The sequence below is a fragment of the Crocuta crocuta genome, unplaced genomic scaffold, assembly GCF_008692635.1.
Source record: "Crocuta crocuta isolate KB4526 unplaced genomic scaffold, BGI_CrCroc_1.0 scaffold220, whole genome shotgun sequence".
NCBI lineage: Eukaryota > Metazoa > Chordata > Mammalia > Carnivora > Hyaenidae > Crocuta > Crocuta crocuta.
Window position 1 is genome coordinate 160,816 of NW_027526949.1, and position 19,475 is coordinate 180,290.

The following is a 19,475-nucleotide window of genomic DNA, read 5'->3' on the forward strand; positions in this document are numbered from 1 at the left end:
GTGACGTGGATAAAAATAGCTTAGGAAGAAGCCTAAGGTGAGACAAAGGTCACATAAAACAATAAAAGGAATACCTCCGGACAGCAAAACTAAAAAATATAATCAAGGAATAATCAAGGACTTTCCTTTTTACAAGAACAGACAGAGGTCCAAAACAATCATCTATTATTCACATCATTGTCACAGACCAGTAATCCTTCCTTGTTCTCATCTCAGTTCTCTCCTTTTCCTAATGCAAGTTATTATTCTGGATAGTCTTCCGTGAGTGGCCTCTTCCAGAGAATCCTTATAGATTATTACTTCCATTACCAACAGCAACCAAGGTTCTATTAGAATGCAAAGTCTACCAGGAAACCACCCAAATGTAATCATCACACAAGTAAAGCAGCCAGGGTCAAAGCAATCTAATCTTCCACATGCATCCTGACAAATTCCCGCGCTTCTTGAGTTTAAATGGAAGCCACTTAGTGTCAAAAAAGTGTGGCAAGCAGCCCAGCTGTTGTTTGTTTCTAATTCAAAACCTTGATTATGTTTCTAAAGGTGAAGGTTTCATCTGTGTAAGTGCATCTAATTATAGATAGAATAAAATGATATCCATAATTACATTAGAAAGAATAAAAATCTACCTATTCCTCAGCCAATATAACTCTAGAATGTGTGATTCAAATACTAGAAATAAAGGTCAGTTTTCTAATCTTAAAAACATCTCCTTGCATCCAGAAGACAAATATAGAAAGATAATTACTTTAAATAACAAGTTAACTGTATTTATATCAGATAAAAAGCATTGATTGGAAATGAACAGTTACCATATCATTGATGGTACATGTGTTAGTTTACAAGAGCTGCCATTACAAAGTACCACAGACTGCGCCACCTACACAACAGAAATTTATTGTCTCGGAGCTCTGGAGGCTGGATGTCTGAAATCAACGTGTCAGCACCATCGGTTGCTTCAGTCCTTAGACCGTAAGTGAAGGCTCTGTTCCAGGCTGTTCTTGGCTTGTGAATGGCTGTCTTCTCCCTATTTCTTTTCACATTGTCTTCCCTTTTGTGTTTCTGTTTCTGTATCCAAATTTACAATTTTTATAAGGATGCCAATTGTATTAGATTAGGACCCATCTGGTCTTTAATTCAGTTGCCCCTATAAAAACCTTATCTTCAAATAAGATCACATTCAGAGATACTAGAGATTAGGACTCCAACACGTGTTTTTTTTCAGGGGGAGGAACACAATTTAAGTCAAAACAGCACAAAAGTCTAAAAAGTTTCTATATGACAAAATCCCTATTTCAGTGGATAAAGTGGTAATAACTGAATTGAAAAAAAAATCTTCTCTGATTTTATAACCTCCAAACTAATTGGTTTGAATTCCAAATCCCCTGGTCCCTCTACTTCTAAATAATTAGGGAGTGTACCGAATTCCATTATTCTTTTTGGGAAATACTTAGAATATGTATGGGCAAATACAAACCTAAAAAATAAATGAATTCCCCTGATGCCAAAAGACACAGAAAACTCATTCCTTCCCGTTCTTTTTGCTAAAGCATTTCTTTTAGAAAACTTGCAATTGTAAGTTCCTTCTGTCTATTTGAGAGGGATGCAAACCTTTTGAAAACCTGAATAATTTCTGGCCAGAATTTTTATCTCAGTGAAGTCTTTCTTGGAGCTTTAGAAAGATCTTTCTGAAATGTGAACATAGAGCATCCTGTCGCTCTCTCTCCTTGAGAGTCAGCCTAGGTGCCTGCCTCAAAGTCGTAGCTTTTACTTGTTGCAGAAATACAAGAAGTTTTATTTTTCCTTTCTATCATGACATTAGCATGTATGCAAATTATTTTATTTGCCTGGCTATATAAAAGTGTGAGATGCCTTTCCATTTCTGCAGTCTCCTTAGTGAATTGCTGGAGATATATTTCACAGTCTGATTTAATGCTTATTCAAGTAAAGCTTTCCTACATTTGTGAAGAGGATTTCTAGACTGGCAGAAGACTTTAATTCCTCAACAAAAATAAAAATCTCATTTTTTCTTCTTTTTCCCTGATGCAATACACATGCAATAATACAGACACACAGTCAACACTACTGAAAACATCTTCCACAATTATGACCTTGAACCATCTATTAGGCATAAAATTGAATACACAGAATGGAATATTTATTAGTGACATCCGCAACATTTTATAATTATGTTTTTGGTACCATTTATTTGGGTACTGATTATATGCCAAAACTGGACTAAATGTTTTGGATAGATCATGTGGTGTAATTGTGCAGCGCTCCTATTATTTGGCTATTACCATTATTTCCAGAGAAAAATCCCAAAGCCATCAATGTGTAAATAATTTATTTAGCCAGTTTCCATTCCTAGAAAGTAAAGAGAAATGGACCAATCTGACTCCAGAGCTTGTATTCTTCATCATTAGGTGATCTTCCCTCACATTGTCATGAAGGAGACCATCAGACACCCTGCCAGCACCGATTCCAGCTGGATTCCTGATCACTGGGTTTGCCTGTGGATGCTAGGCCAATTAACTCTGCCTGCCACCACCCTTTCCGTGTTGTTAAAGCAGATTGCATAATGGAAGCTTTCTGTCCTGAATGTTACTGTCTTTAAGATTCTCAGCACTGACTTGACAGCTATGTAATCTTGGAAAACATATTTTACCTGGCTTAAACTCAGTTTCCTCTTCTGAAGGCAGTGCCTAATGGCAACTTCACTATGACAACAAAGACAGTTGGAAAGGTTCAACTAACAGAATGTATGTGACCAGCTCTGAAGATGGATATCAACAAACCAGAGTTCAGAAATGGCCTTACTCAGCAATATATTTCCTAGGAAATAGGACTATGTAATCAAAACAAAATGAAGTGAGAAAATGAACTAACCAAACAACAACAACAAATATAAGGTATCATTTTCTGTATCTCTTATATTGTTATAAACAATGAAGATGGAATAGATTTAACACATTTTCACATGTATAAGATTGAATCATATTGTTTTCTCTTATATGAAATTCTCCCAGTATTACTAATATCAAATCAATGCTTCACGCAAAAACCGTTTATCCTGATTCTCAATCTAGACATTAAGAATGGAAACCATATCGGGGTGGCTGGGTGGCTCAGTCGGTTGGGCATCTGACTTCAGCTTGGGTCATGATCTCATGGTTTGTGGGTTCGAGCCCCACATTGGGCTCTGTGCTGGCAGCTCAGAGCCTGGAGCCTGCTTTGTATTCTGTGTCTCCCTCTCTCTCTGCCCCTCCTCTGCTCATGCTCGGTCTCTCCCCATCTCTCAAAAATGAATACATGTTTTAAAAAGAAGAATGGAAACGATGTCTTTCTGTCCACATAACATGACTTTGTAATCCTACTTTGTCCATTCACATTACCCTGATCCGTTTGGAATCCTAATCAAACGCCCACTTTGAAAGACCCTCATTAAATAAGACTTCCAATACCCAATAAATTTTGATCCAGTTCCTAAGCACTGTCAAAGCTCTCCTGAGGTGACAGTCTCCCTTATCTAAGTAAGCAATAAACTCAGCTTTGTCTCAGATTGTGTTGGTGACATTGGGGAAGCTAACTTTCAAGAAAGCCTTTTCTAAGGCCTTAAGGGTTATTTTAAGTTGCAAAGCCTTCTATAAAACGTAGATTTCTTGACATAGCACTCATGATATTATCAATATAACTAATGTTATAAGCAAGTATATCCATTCTTGTTGTATTTAACTCTTTCTTAACTCATGCTTTCAAACTATAATAAATGATAGGAGAACAAGATATCTTCACCATGTTCACTTGTGATACAAATGATTCAAATCCATCAACTCACAATAAAAATTATAAATTAAGATCTTAGTTCCAAAATAAGAATTCACAACAGCATTTTTATTTTTACTATCCCATGGCATTTATATATATATACACACACACACACACATATGAATTTCAGAGTTACTCTTTCAAGAAAAATAGTTAAATGCAACCTCCTTAATATGAAGTCTTACCTTTTCCAGTTTTGAAAGAGCAAGAGAGTAACAGTCTTTGGCTCTGAATTGCATGAATCTCATGTTGGCTGGGTGAGTAAGCTCTGTGATAATACTGAGACTGGAAAACAACCTACATTTAAAAACACACACACACAAAAAAGCATTTGCATCACACTAACAATTCAATATGGTACTTTTTGTAACAACATATTTATGAATGAGTGATTCCTAGCCTCAGGCATAAAACTACATGCAATTACAACAGGCATTGCCACATAAACTGTCTGTATAATGCAAGAAAAATGAAATGCTATTTCCCAAAAAATATTTTAACCAACATTTTAGCACTATAAGAAAATTAAAATTAGTAAGTTGGCCTTTTATTAGACATTTTCTCTACAGTTATGAAATGACATAGAAGAGAAGCTCATGAAGCTAATTTAAGAAATTACAAGTAACTTTGTGGATAATATCAAAATAGAAATTTATAAGATGAATATGACAATAGACAAAGATTCCATATGATGAGTTTATTGTCCATAATGTGAATTCTTTGATCGTCTAATATTCCCTATTCTCATAGTATGCGATTTTAAATGTCAAATCTTGCTACAATGAATTCCTGAGAAAAGAAAATATTTTAACTCAAATAACATTTTATTGTAATGAATTGAGGCCAAGGCTCAATTGATAGTGTTATTGTAGAAAGATCCTGAGAGTTTTCACATGACCCATAGCTTTGCATTAGGTTTCTTCCTATTCACATCCTTCCCCCAAAACACACACACACACACACACACACACACAAGATAATAGTTGTCAGATCATAACTTCATTACTGTTATTTTTATTAACTAAGGGCAATGTTTAATATCTAATTTAATAAATAATAATGAAGTGTTTGTTATTGGAAAGCGCTGGTCTCCAAGACCTAAAAAGAGATATAAAGAGAAATTCTTGCCTTTAAATTAGACTCTACTACCCAATAGAGGACACTATAAAAATGTGTATGTTATAAGGCTGTACATATTTTCCTAAGAGTGATAAATATGGCTGACTGAATCTCACAGACTATGCAGCATTAAGACACCAGTGAAGAGACTGCTTGTGAGAAGCATCCAGGACAGTGCTGAGATGTAAAACCAGAGAAGTAATTTCTGAGAAAAACATAGCTGCAAACCAATGAAAATTTATTTCACCTCTTGGGAAATTTTTACTTTCTCTGAGAAATATAGCTTTTATCTTTCATACATATTATTATTCAAACTTTGGATACTTCTGTGATTACTTGGATGATATAATCCTTTTCTAACACATATCAAGTAGAAATACATAGCTATACATTTGAGATCTGACTAACAGTGAATGGTAATATGACTGAGTGACCTGGTCATTGTATTTAAGTGACTTGTACGGAATTAGATAGAACCAAAAAGTTTATATGATGTGTCATTTGTGTTCTATACAAATGAACCTATACCATTATGTTATTTTAAACTGAGAAAGTGAATGTATTGTCTAAGTCTGCCACCTAGTGAAAATCTAGAACTAAATAATACTTAAATAATGAAAAGTTTTATTGCATTGCCTTTTATATCTATAAAGTATTACTTATATTCAATTATAATACATTTATAAGTTTGGTTTTGTAATAGCTTTAATTATGTACCTTTAAAATATGAATCTGTAAATCTATTTCTGGGCTTTAATATGACCTAAACACATTTTGAATATAAACACTTTAGAAATAAAATGACATAATAAATCTATATTCCCCTAGGTACTAGGATCATAACAAAGCAATATTGTAATTGAAAAATAATATGGTCTGGGGTGTCAGGGTGGCTCAGTAGCTTAAGTGTCCAACTTTGGCCCAGGTCATGATCTCGCAGTTCATGAATTCAAGCAGTGCTGACAGCTCAGAGCCTGGAGCCTACAAGGGATTCTGTGTCCTCCTTTTTCTCTGTCCCTCCCCACTCATGATCTCTATCTCTCTCAAAAATAATAAACATTATAAACAAGAAAAATAATATGGTTTTTTCTATTTAAAACTTTTTCACAATTTATGTTCTAATTTATTGATGTAAGTACCTCTGTGGAAATGTGGAAAATCTTATGGAATAGTTCTCTGCTTGAATTAATTTATTCAAAAAATACTTTAGACAGACATGCCCAGTTATGCTAACTAATATAAAGATAAAAAACACACCATATACTCTACTTCACGGATCAATGGGAGAATTCTGAGAATAACTGCAATTATATATTCAAGAAAAACAAACATAAGGACATAAAAAATCTGGAAAATGTTCACAATATTTTAATTTTAAAAACTGAGCTAGTGTGCTACACTAAAATTTCGATTTGTTGTGGTGGCTAGGAATGATGTTTCTGAATAACAAGCATATATATTAATATATAGGTAGACAGATACACTTTGATATGTAAAACACTAGTTTTAGATTACAATTGACTCTCAACACTAAAATAAATGTGAATATATTTTAATCGTTTACAAATACTTTTTAAACACTTTAAGTCTGAGATATCAGATATCTCTGTATTTAAAATTTTTATCTATGTAAACCAATCAAAATAATAAAAATATTTCAGCACTATATAAATGATTCATTCTTGGATTTATACATATTCATTATCACTATTTTCAATTATGTCATTTCGCACGGTCATAGGTATGGCATTTCTTCAATAAGTATGATTACTGTGCCAATAACCATTTTGGATATCTTGTGCCAAGCTAAAGACAATATTCTCTTTTTTATTTTTATTTTCTAACTTGCCATTTATGCTTTTAGCATCCTGGGGATTCAAGTCTAACTGGATAGCTCTCCCCCACTAGTACTTTTCCCTCAAAGCACTCTTCACATCCTGGCTAAAATAGTCTTTTTAAACTCTATCCTTCAATGATTTCCTTCCTGGTTTTTTTTTTTTTTATNTGGTTCTTTTTCTGACTTCAGCCTCATGTTGTCAGTTTTCCACTTGCTCTGCTCCAGGTCCTCGAATAAGCCAGCCTCAGTACCCAAGAGCCTTTGGATATGCTGCCCCCTTGTGGAATGTTCTAATCCTCTCCTTATCTGCTTAGTCTATCGAGTAAACAACAGAGTCAATTCTTCAGGGAGGTAGGTGTTCCTTGATCCACTTGACTAGATCATACATTCTTATTGTCTGCACCTGTATAACATTCTACTCTTTTCAGTAGTTGCTACACTTATAATTCTACAGTTGAATTTCTTGTTTAATATGTTCACTGCTTAGACTATCACTACTTAATCATACGTCTGCCTTAGGCAAGTGCTGCAGCCATAGCATTCTGTATAGTCCCCAAACTTACTGGATGCTCAATAATACCATGAATAAATCACAACTGCAGGTGTTTATAGATGTCCTCTTGACCTACTAGGGGTTAATGCAGGAATTTTTCTGATTCTTGCAGACACAGATCCATGACTTGATTGAATGCTCCCATTGCCAGAGCACTGACTATCTTACCAGTTTGATCAGCTACATTTTAGGGAAAAAAACGCAAAAGCAAAAATATCTTCATATTAAAACAAAATCAGCCTAAGGGACTTCTGAACTAAATCATTCCTGGACTTTTACAATGCAAATAAAACTAATATTAATTAAATAAAGAGGCCATTAGACTGAGATGGCTCTATACTTCAGCAGGTTACTGAAGCAAATCAACACCTCAGCCTATACGTTGCCTCAAGGTAAGAAATCAAAGCCAAAGGACAGCCAATCACAAAGAGCCAACTAGGCTTTCTCAAATAATGCAACCACTTAAGCTGTAGCCAATCAAATAATTTCCTTGCTTTATTTCCACCTCTCCTCTGTAAGTCCCTAACTCCTCTCCCTGGAGCGTTTCTAACCATTTCCTGCCTGGCACTGACAAATCTGAACTGATTTTTGTTCAAATTAATTAAAAAATGTTTAATATGCATGAGTTCATCTTTTAAAAATTAGCAAGTATTTGCTTTTGTACCCATTCTGTTTTAAACTAATGTTTATCTATACTGTGTGCTCTCTAGAAAAACGTTTGCTTCACAACTCCTTGAGTAAGTTTTCTCATCTCCCTTTCTCCTGATATACAGACTTAGGCTGTTGGTTTGAATCGGCCAGTTTTTTCCTATATAGGATAGGATGAGCTAGTAAGTTGCTTTCAATATTTTTTTTGCCCTCAGTTAAATGAGAATAGTGATAGATGCCATTGATATGGCAAACATTCTCAAAGTAGAACATTTTGATAGTCTGACATGCCATTTTGACGTGGTTGTTTTTTTAATTCAAGGCACACTTTGGCATGCTTCTTTAAATTTAGTTTAGATATTAACACTTGTTCATAAAACTGTGAAAAGAGGCAATATTTTCAATATACCAAGTGCTTGTGAGGTAACACCTTAGCAAGAGAAACTTAAATTTTAAAGTGAGGACCTGCTTTTCTTTCAATTTGGAAATCAGACACTCCTTTAGCAAATCTTTCTAGAATGACTCATGAGTGTTTTCTCTTAGATGTGTAAACTAAGGTCCTTAGGCACAGGAGAGGAAAAGGTTTAACCATATCTGGCTTGAAAAGACTTTATCTCCTATAGTTTTTGGTACGTGGAAATGGTCTCTAGGGTTGATGGGCCAATTGCTTAGGATTCAAGGAGTCTCTTCTGAGTAAAGTACTAGAGATACTCTCTTACCTAGAGAATCTAGAACACCTGGAATAGATTGTCCCTGAAGAAGTTTGCTGCTTGCTATAAAGGGCTACTCTGAACCCACAAAGGTAAACTCATCATGAATGAAGGGACAAATCTGGGCAAGTGATCAATACAGGGTCTGCTTAGGTTGTTCTGGTGACAAAGCTTGGCTGAGGCTGGAGGCTCCTCCTGTCCCAGCCATCTCAGAACAAACTTAAGGAATGTTTATCAAATATTTGAGTGTTAAAACTTTGTAGGTCATGCTCTAGACTCTGGATATGGAAAATAAAACACTTCCTGGGTGGGTTCTCTGGAAGAAACATGCAGGGGCCAAACCAGCAAATATACAATTGCCATACTGCATAGAGACACATTGAATTGTGTAATCCAGTTTTCAATTACAAAACTATGTTTAAGTTATAAATGCAATTCCAGATGAAAAGGAATTCTCCCGATGCCTCCAACTATACTGCTAGTGAATTAATGAGTTTCTCTTATTTTTCCTTTGGTATTTTGGGACTGAGTACCTCTGAAGGTCCTTGGACAATCTGGAGAAAGGAGAGAGAAGGCTGTCAAATGAAACTGTGTATGTACCTTAGTAAACTGGGCAGGTAGGTGCTCAAGTGGTCAATTTTCAGCTTCTGAAAAACAACTTTAACCCTATTCCAATCTGGCAAAACAGGTCATACGAGTTTTTATTAATAACTTGTGAATTAGAGCACTGTTACTTTTCATTTCATATTTGAATTCCATCTTATTCTTATCTCCTGGGCTCTAATACAAGCACAGATTGAAGATTTCTTTAATATATTCCTTAGTAGTTTTAAAAGCTGAAAATGTAAAGGTCAAAATGCCCTGTGTCAAAATGGAATGTCAAAATAATCAAGGTAAAATGGCATTTACAAGCTAATAGCTACACAGTCATTTACAAACTAATGCTAATAAAATGTAGCATCGCCCCATACAGAGCAACAGCATGAGGTAATCTTAATTCGCCTACTATATACAACTACAGCTACCCAGCAGAATAAAATTCAGCTCTTATTTGAGGAAATTAATGATATTCATAAAGATTTAAGGATTGGCTGAGATATTTTTGTAAGATTATTAGTGAAAAAAATTTCTAAGACTGAGATGGAGCTTTTCCTGAGGGGTTGCCATGCCAGCAAACTAATACTTCAATAACTTTTCTGTCTCTGTGATAAAGCTAATTTGTATATTGGGACCCACAAAACAGAAGCTGTCCCAGCAGCCTGGCCCATGTCACAAATCTAAACTTAAATCAGTCTGTACTCATGGTGAATATCTAACCTAATATACACCAATCCCAATCCTCCAACTCCGCTTTAGCTAGCTCAGTTAAGGCTGGAAAACAGGATCTACTACTAGCCATACCATGAAACGCCTGACCTCCTAGCCAATCATGTCCCATTTCCATCTTGCCTCTTCTAACATTCTATACAACTTGCTCTGCTCTCCGGAAAAGTGTCTCACTGCTTGTGAGGCACAGTACCCACCCCCCAATTTCACAGGCTACTTTCCACTGATTAAAAAATATCAAACTTGGGATGTCTGGGTAGCTCAGTTGCTTAGGTGTTTGGTTCTTGATTTCGGCTCAGGTCATGATCTCATCGTTCATGGAATCAAACCCCATGTCGTGCTCTGCACTGACAGCACAAAGCCTGCTTGAGATTCCCTCTCTCTTTCTCTCTCAGCCCTGCCTCTCCCCTCTCTCTTGAAATAAATAAACATTTAAAAAAAAAAATCAAACTCATTATTAAATTGTTTTAGTTCTGTCACTTGACACCTGTAAATATTCCACTTGACCAGAAACACAGTATATCTAGTCAGCCAGTCCCAAAATGGTAGTCCAACTCTGGGCTCTCTACTAATTTCTTTGTTCTTTGTTCCTTATTCATTTTCTGTTTTTCCCTTTCCTGTTCCTTACTCTTTATCCCATTAAAGCTTCCTGCCTCACACCCCATTTTGTAGTTGTTTAGACCTTTAAGAGTGGAGACTGCCCACTTTGTGAAATGTTAAATAAGACTGTTTGTATCACTTAACTAGTCTTTAGTCATTTTTAACACTATTCACTCACACATACTCAGTGGTCTCTTAGAGATGGAGGTTTAAGCTTTAATCCGGTATAGCCTGGTATCCAGCCACTGTGACTGGATTTCTGATTGCCTGTTGCCCAGTTACGAAGATAACTGGATCCTACCTCTGGAATTTTGTCATCTGTCTCAAAGGAAGTTTGTGCAAGATAATGCGCAGAGAAACCAAAGGACAGAAAACTGAGAGTGGGAGAAGGGAGAGAGACAAGGAAAGAGTTAAGATGGGTGTCAGTCCACAGTAGAGAATCAATGATTATCTGTTTACGGTTTCAGCACAGGAGTGACTATAATGATTGAGATTGGAACTTAATCTGGTAATCATGGAAGAAAAGCCCTCAGGTAACTAAGGACAGTGAAAAAATAACAGAACCAATGGACAGTAGGTTCCAGTGGAGACAAAAGACTGTTAAGACTGAGGGTATTAGACAAAATAGTGTCTCTGGGATAGAGGTGCCAAACAAAGCTTGTTGCTATATTGTTTCAAGGTCTGTGGCTTTTCAACTCTGTCACATAAAAGTGATAATGATAGTGCTATTATTACAGTAGCAAACACTCACTGTAATTGAGTGATTGAAAACTACTAGCCATGTGCTACAGCATTATATATTCAAATCAACTTTGTAATTAAGACATTGAGGTTTAGAGAAGGAAAGTAATTTGCCTAAGATCATATAGTAAATAATCAACCTAAGTGGGACTCACATCTAGCCTCTCCTGAATTCTAAACTCAAACTATAAATTCATAATTACTCTCCATATGTGCTTTGCTACAATATAAAGGTTATAAAGATGGAGTGATGGAAAATGATGATGGAGTTCTGATTGTTTTTATTTAATTCCATAATTTGGTAGCTCTAACATGTCTTTTGGCCTTGTGCAAAACTCATAAAACTGAAATAATGATCTTTTAGATATTTACGTTTTAAAATGGTTTCAGGAAGAACCATTCAAGTGACATAGATATCTTCACTTATAGGTGATTTTGATGCTTAGAGCATGGACTTGTCTTTGGTTTTCACTCTTACCCAAAGATAACCATAATGGAAATTCCTATCTGGATGAGTTATGACTTGGCTCCTAACATGGGTAAGTTGCCTGTTCACAGTCTTACAGTATTTCATTCTTAGTAATACAGTTTGTAAATGCATACTTTTAGCCACTGCCGGTCATAAAACAGAAATTAGAACATACATGGTCTGTCACAAAACATGACTACTACAGCACAGGATTTAGAGTTTGATATATTAAACGATATGAAAAAACCAGATTCATTATTCTATTTATTTTTAAAAGAATGATGATCCTGCATTAAAACTTAAACACACGATGAGGTGCCTGGCTGGCTCAGTTGGTTAAGCGTCCAACTCTTGACATTAGCTCAGGTCATGATCTCATGATCTCACAGTTCGTGAGTTCAAGCCCCACCCCAGGCTCTTGCACTGACAGTGTGGAGCCTGCTTGGGACTTCTCTCTCTTTCCCTCTTTTCTGTCCCATCTTCTCCTCTCAAAATAAATAAATAAACTTTAAAAAAATTCTTTGAAAAATTAAACACATAGTGCCAGTCATACATTTGATGTTAAAAAGTATTTGTATTTTAATTAAATGGATAAACAACTTCAGGGTAAGAATCTCATGTTCATTTCTTATATACAGAGTCAGAGTCCACTATTTCACAGATAGTTAGCAGTATATAAAAAACAGGCCAGAGCTATTCAGACAGTTACCTGAAAAGGGTCTGCACATTTACAATCGTTTTGGCATCTGCCATGTAGTCTTCCTCGGCACTCATGGTGCTCTCTTTGTCCACAACCACCATGTTGGCAGCGAAAGTCACTCCACACCTGAGTAAATCATCTAGGCTTTGATAAAAATCAACAGAGAAAAATGGACTTTCAATAAATCACAGTTCTAAGATCAGAGCTTGCTTACCCACTACACGTGTACAGGTTACCCTCATAGATGGCTTTCACAGAGTTTGCCCTGGTAGATGTTAATGAGGATTATAATACATTCCCTACTGATATGAAATAATTTGTATTTTTGAGCTGTTTATGTTTCATTATATCTTAACTGTTTCAAAGCACTATGCTTTAAGAAAATTTTTAAATAATATTAATTATATAACTAAATCATGGAAAACATCTATTTTGCAATCAAATAGAACTAAAGCATATTAGAACTGTTTTTATGGTTAGCACACTATTTCCAAGACATGACATTTAAATCTTTTTAATCCCTACAGTACTTTTGGTAAAAGTACAGATGAATACTTATATTACCTTTGATGGTCTAGCCCAACAAAGAAATATTAAACTGAATATTCTCAAATGTGGATTATTTCTTTGTGACAGCTATGTGTTAATGATTGGTTCTACATAGCCACAAACATATAAAATAAATATCAGCTGTATTAAAACTCACCATTTACCATTTAGTTTTTGAGCAACTGATTAAATAACTTAATTTCTTTAGTTGCATGAACTAATTGCTAAACTAGAATACAAGTTTCTGTGACTCATAATAGTCAGTTTTCTCCCGTATCACTGATAAAAACTAGCAGTTTCCCAACGAATTAAAAGAAAATGTTACCATTAAAGTTGAAACAAGGAAACCATTATCTCACTGCCTCTGCTTCTTACAAACTAGTAAAATAGGACTGAATTAGATAAAGGAGACTAAACTTGAATGAGTATAAGAATGCTCTTGGTACAAAGTTGATTGAAGACAGAGATGAAATTGGGCTAATTGGTTTCTACATGTTCTGATTTAAAATAAGAAATGTAGACCTTACAGAACAGTAGTTCCTTTTAAATTCTTCAATTGAAAGGTCAGTTCCCTGAGGAACTTTTCCAAGTGCGTGATTGGTGAAACTATCCCCATCAGTTAGAGGGAACTATTTTCTTCTTATGCTAAGGAAGGATGTGGGATTTCTTATTGTTATGAGGTGAGAGAGTATTACCAAAGCTCTGAGTCCAAGATCCCCAGGAGTAGTTCAGAAAAAAATATTTTGCTTAACTCAGGAACAATGCTCTGTGGCAAAGATCTTATGGCTAAGATTCTGTATGGAAACAGAATGTTAGTCCAAATAAATTTCCTATGGTAAGAGGGGCCAGTACCGTAATATCCAATCAATATGATGATCAGATTTAAATCCCCAGAAATACTTTATTTGCATATCCTTTTAACTAGGAAATTCATAATTGTTCCTGTATCTATTAAAATACATTTTTTAAAAAAGAAGTAGGTATAAAATTAATGTGATATAGTCCCTTATGGGCCATAAAAATGATGCCCAAGTTATATGCCTTCAATTCACCTTATTATAATTTTACATCACTTTCTAAGTCACCTCTTAAAATCTTTCTACCCAATAAAAAAAATCATCTCTCCATTATAATTATCTATGCAAAAAGAGAGAAAGATAAAGTGGGAGAAGGTAAGCTTGACTGGAAAAGGATATACAGATACAAATTATGATAGAAAAAATGAATATTTCATCAGTAATAAATCAATGAATTGATTGAATCTGTGCTAAATAGCTAATAGCTACCTATACCTGTATGTATCAGTTAATTCCATACTCAAAATATTGGCTGCTGTAGGGCACATATAACCTTGGCAAATGATTTAGTAATTATGATTTAAAAGAACTTTAAATCTATAGAAAATACATAAAATTGGAATGGCATTTCAGAAACACATAGAAACATTTTGTTCTTCATGCTTTAACTTTGAATCATTTATTTTTACGTGCATTTAATATTACACTCTATTCCTTTTTTATCTTTTTTATTAAGCTACCAATTTATTCTTATAATGCCACAACTATCATGATTTTTCTACCCTATCTGCAAAGCCACTTGCCTATTTTTTATTCAGCACGATTGCTTTATGCAGTTCAGCCACCAGATGGCTGACTAAGATAAAAGTTAATATTGATGAAAAATAGATAATCTCAACTGGCAACAACTTCCTTTGCACACTTCTCTAAGCCTTCCCTCTCAAGAACTACAATGTGAACGTATGAGTACATGTCAGTGTTGTAAATGTGTTTTAATTCATTCAAAGGTGTGTTTGCTTTTTTAAGGAATATTTCAAACATTAGCAAAAGAGAATAACACAGTGAACCTCCACATTTCAATCACCCAACCCAGGTTCAATAATTATCAGTGTGTAGCCAATCCTGTTTTTTTCTCCATTCATAGGAATTTGACCTTTTCAGTTCTTCTTTGTCTCAACATAAACACGTTTATAGGGGAAGAATTCATTTCATAGTTTACAGCAGCAAAAACAGGTGGGAGGTTTATTCATCCTTTAAATAGTCTGTGTTTCTAATGAATTTTAATAGAATGTTATCATTTCATTTTACTAATGATAAAATATAGGTTGATTTCACATTCATGGATTTAAATAGTAATTTCAGTTCATCTAACTACATCTTAGTTGGTTAGTATTAAGATAACGGATCATGTAAATTATATTAATGTAGACTAGAGGCTAAATATAAGGTAGTCAGTTTGGTCTTTAATATGTTCAACAGCCAATAAACACTTCCAAAGTTATAAGACTTGTTTTTTTTCAAAACTTACAGGACAAAACGTAAGCATGAAAGTTCTTAATTGATAACTTTTAGACTTTTGTTTTGATGGTTCTGGTATACATTTTTTTTGATGGATAGTTAACACATTTTATATGCATATTAGTTTTATGATCTTTAGTTCCAATATTTCTTATAATATGTTCATGCATATAAAAGAATTTGTATTTTAATACTAACATATTTCACACATTTAACTTCTTAATTAAATTTTTAGAATACATAGACTGATAGATGTTATTAGAATAAAGTAAACTCTTATGAAATGCTCCAGTTTATAAATCTGGCTTAAAACGAGCGTCTCTAAATTATTTGAAGGTTTCCAGATGTTATCACAATGATATCAATGCATCACAACACTGAATCTTTAGGTTTTTTCTATCCCTTGGCCCTTCGTAATAACATTATTGCTACAGACAGCACAAAATTAACATAGCTTTAGAAACTAAGTAAAAGTGACAAAATTCTCATGCAGCAAGATTTGTTTTAATTCAACAACAGATTACTGCTTAGGAAGTTTGAATACAAGATGTATAACAGGAGAACATAAGCTTTGCATGCAAAATACACCATATTTGCAATACTGAAATGGCAAATTACACTCATCATGCAACACGGGGGAACAGCACACGACAAACCACAGGACACCACACTAGTTAGTGTGCCAAAGATTTTGTCACCTACTTGTCAATAGAGCCCACCATGTAGTAAACCATTGGAAACCAACAGATTGCATCCAGAAAATGCATATCTGGCCTAAGTAGCAGATGGGTTACAAAATGAAACACAATGTCACAACAGTGGCAGCGCTTCTAGGGAAAGGAAGTAAGTTGACTTAGTTTGCATTTCCAAAACTAAACACTGTTGACATGATTAATTTGAAGTGCCTTTTTTTCTTACCATTAATTAGAAAATATCATTTGTACTAGTTATGAATAATACAATGTACTATTATATTATAAAAACAAGTTGTATTTCTGCTTTCTAAATCAGAAACATTATGGCATTAGTCTACAAAAATACTGCATTGATATTCTTATTATGACTAAAAAGTCTTATCAATGAGTTTAAAAATTATTCATGCAGAAGAGGAATTGTAAAATGAGAAATTAATGATTTTTTTCTTGGATAGCCCAAAGCATAGAGAATTCAATTAGCATGCTTGTTAAGAGCACCTTCTCTAAGGAATATACACAATCACAACATGCCCTTTAATGTATCAGCATATTAATCAATAAATATAGTATATGCACACATGTTACATATGTATTATATAAAATTAAAATGAAAGTAATTCACCTTTTAAATAATTGACCTACTCCATCTATATCGTTGAGCAAATATTTATTAAAATCTTTTCTTACATGCATATTTGGGGAAAGAATCATAAACCTGGATGCTTCCTTAGAAATCACTTAATCTACTGTATTCATTTTATAAAGTTATTAATTCTTTCATGCATCTATTCAGTTAGCATATATGTACACATATATTTGTATAATAAACATTTCAATATAGTAAGACATATGCAAAAAAGAATATCATGTTACCTTGTACTATGTAAAATACAGTTTTTGGAACATGTACAAAAGCACATAATTACAATATATGTTTTAATAAGAAAAAAATAAACAGTAGTTTGCACTCAGAAGAAGGCAGAAGTGGAGATCATTTCATAGAGGTGATATTTAATTTGGATGTCTGCCAGTAAAAGAGGAGAGGGAAATTCTAGGAAAAGGGAAGAAAAGCATCTATAATATCCCAGCTAGATGAAGTCTTTTCCTCCCTGACTTATTTTCTTCCTGCTGATCATCCTCTTATCCCTTTAACTCTAAAGAGAAAGAATCACAATACAGTGAAGCTTAAAAAGACAATCTTCCCAAGAATACTATTATTGTAATATTGATTCAACTTAACATTACATTTCTTCATAGTCATTTTAAATGGCCCCCTGTTATTACATATTATAAATATACCACAATTTTAAAAATCCTCAATTATTCAGTTTATAAGTTATTTTCTTTTATATTATTAACTATTGAAATTACAAGTTGTCTCCAATATCTTGCTATTATACATAATACTGAGATGAACATCTTTAAATGACATTCTTCTAGCATTAGTTTTTAAATCATTTATGCCAAAATATTCATAGAAGGATATTAGCAAATCACAGAATATAGATATTTTAAAAGCTCATGATGCATGTTCTTTTCAACAAATATTATAACAATATATGCTCCGAGTAGCAGTCTTTTATAGCAAATTGTGGTTCTGGCTGAGCACTGCTGTGCTTCTTACAATCAGCAGTGCCATTCTTACTCCTGATTCAATACCCTCCATGTCTCTCCTCCCCCACCTCGTGATTAATGAAGCAGGTGTGAGGCCGCAAGTACCACAAGACTAGGACCGTACTGAGATTTTGCGATGGGTTGAAAAATCATTTTGCCCGAAAAATCATTTTCTGGTTATTACTTTGATTCATCTCTCTTTACTCCTATGAAGTTCTACTCAGATAAAGTGAGTAGCTCAATTACTTCTGTGACAGAGATGGATCCATAATTATTCTTTATTAATTGCAGACACGTACCCTGGCTGAAATAACCACACTTTTAATCTGACTCATTCTTTTACATTCAGATCATTTCAATTTCTTTATGCCATCTTCTCTATTCTAAAGTCTAGTAAAACAAGAGTAAATAACGTTATTGAATAATTCACCTTAATAAAAATACTGCAAATCTGTGTAATAAATAGTACTGGGGCCACTGGGGACAAAAATTAAGTACTTACTTCATGCCAATGCTCCTAGTTAGAGTTAAAACTCAATATATGGCCTTTGTATTTTGTTGTTTTGTCCAGTATGAATCATTAAAGGTACTTACTTAGACATCAAAATTATCGCTGTGTTTTAGGAAACTCATGAATGTTAGCCACATGCAATTCTGCCACAAATGTGTATTTACAATATGCATGCAACCTTCTACATCTTGAGAAATTACATTAGCATCTGAATTATGCTAGCTTGGTTCATCGTTACACAAATTCAGCTATGTTACAAGGTAAATCAAGCCCTTGACGACTAGTAAATATATAATCTGGATGAAGTCTGTCTAATGTAGAGTCTTATGTGCCATACATTTTGCAAAATGTAACCTGTATAACAAATGGATTCATCTACTACTTTTAGTGATAAAGTTAGCTTATAAGGAAACTTGAAATATAAAGAACATAGCAATTGTATATTTGCATGTACTCTATTAGCTCATTTAAATAAACTGGCAACAGTGTTCATGTCATTAAGCTGCTTAGTAATTGATAAGTGACATAAATGATAGCATAGGCTCTTAATAGACTAATCTTTCTAATTACTGAAGGTTAATTGGCAAGCATAACCTTTACAATGAAAGACACTAAGAAAAACATAAAACATTAATAAAAACAGGCAATGTCCATTTCTTATGCTGCACCCTAAGCAAGGGACAGGTGAAGAATGAAATGCAGGAAAATAAAACCATCAGTATGATAGAATAAAATGTATGGATTTTTTCCTGCATGTCAAATAGAGAAGACCTATCTATGTTAGAAATTACATTATGGAAAAGTGAAAATAATTGCAGATTTAACTCTAAAACCCAATGTAAAAAATTAACAAAAAAGAAATACCATTTAAAAATAGTTTACTTAGGGGCACCTGGGTGGCTCAGTCAGTTAATCATGACTTCAGCTCAGGTCACAATCTCGCAGTTTGTGAGTTCAAGCCCCACATTGGGCTCTCTGTTATCATCGCAGAGCCTGCTTCAGATCCTCTGTCTCCCTCTATCTCTGCCCCTCTCCTGCTCACCCTCTCTCTCTCTCAAAAATAAACATTTTTTAATGTATACAAAATTCACAGATTCTCTTTGTTTAATATATAAAAAAGTATTTCAAATCAGGAAAAGATCAACATAACAGGAAAAGAGATCTAGAACAAAATAAATGTGCACAGACCAAAACAAAACATGTTGTATCTAAATAATAATAAGAGAAATTAAAATTCAACAAACGCCAAAGTAATTGATGTTA

At 34.1% G+C, this 19,475-nt stretch overlaps 1 protein-coding gene across 3 annotated transcripts in view; it reads right to left on the minus strand.

Annotated features, from left to right (window-relative positions):
• Nucleotides 1-19,475, minus strand: part of KCNT2 (potassium sodium-activated channel subfamily T member 2) — a 360,386-nt gene that overhangs the window by 68,460 nt on the left and 272,451 nt on the right. For 2 of the 3 annotated variants that reach the window (XM_077771185.1, XM_077770578.1), the window contains 2 exons: nucleotides 12,538-12,672; nucleotides 4,011-4,122 (listed from right to left, as the gene is read on the minus strand). In XM_077771185.1, the coding sequence (XP_077627311.1) occupies nucleotides 4,011-4,122; nucleotides 12,538-12,672 (247 nt within the window). Of the gene's footprint in view, nucleotides 1-4,010; nucleotides 4,123-12,537; nucleotides 12,673-16,094; nucleotides 16,167-19,475 lie in introns of all 3 variants that reach the window. The other variant, XM_077769973.1, reaches the window with a different exon arrangement.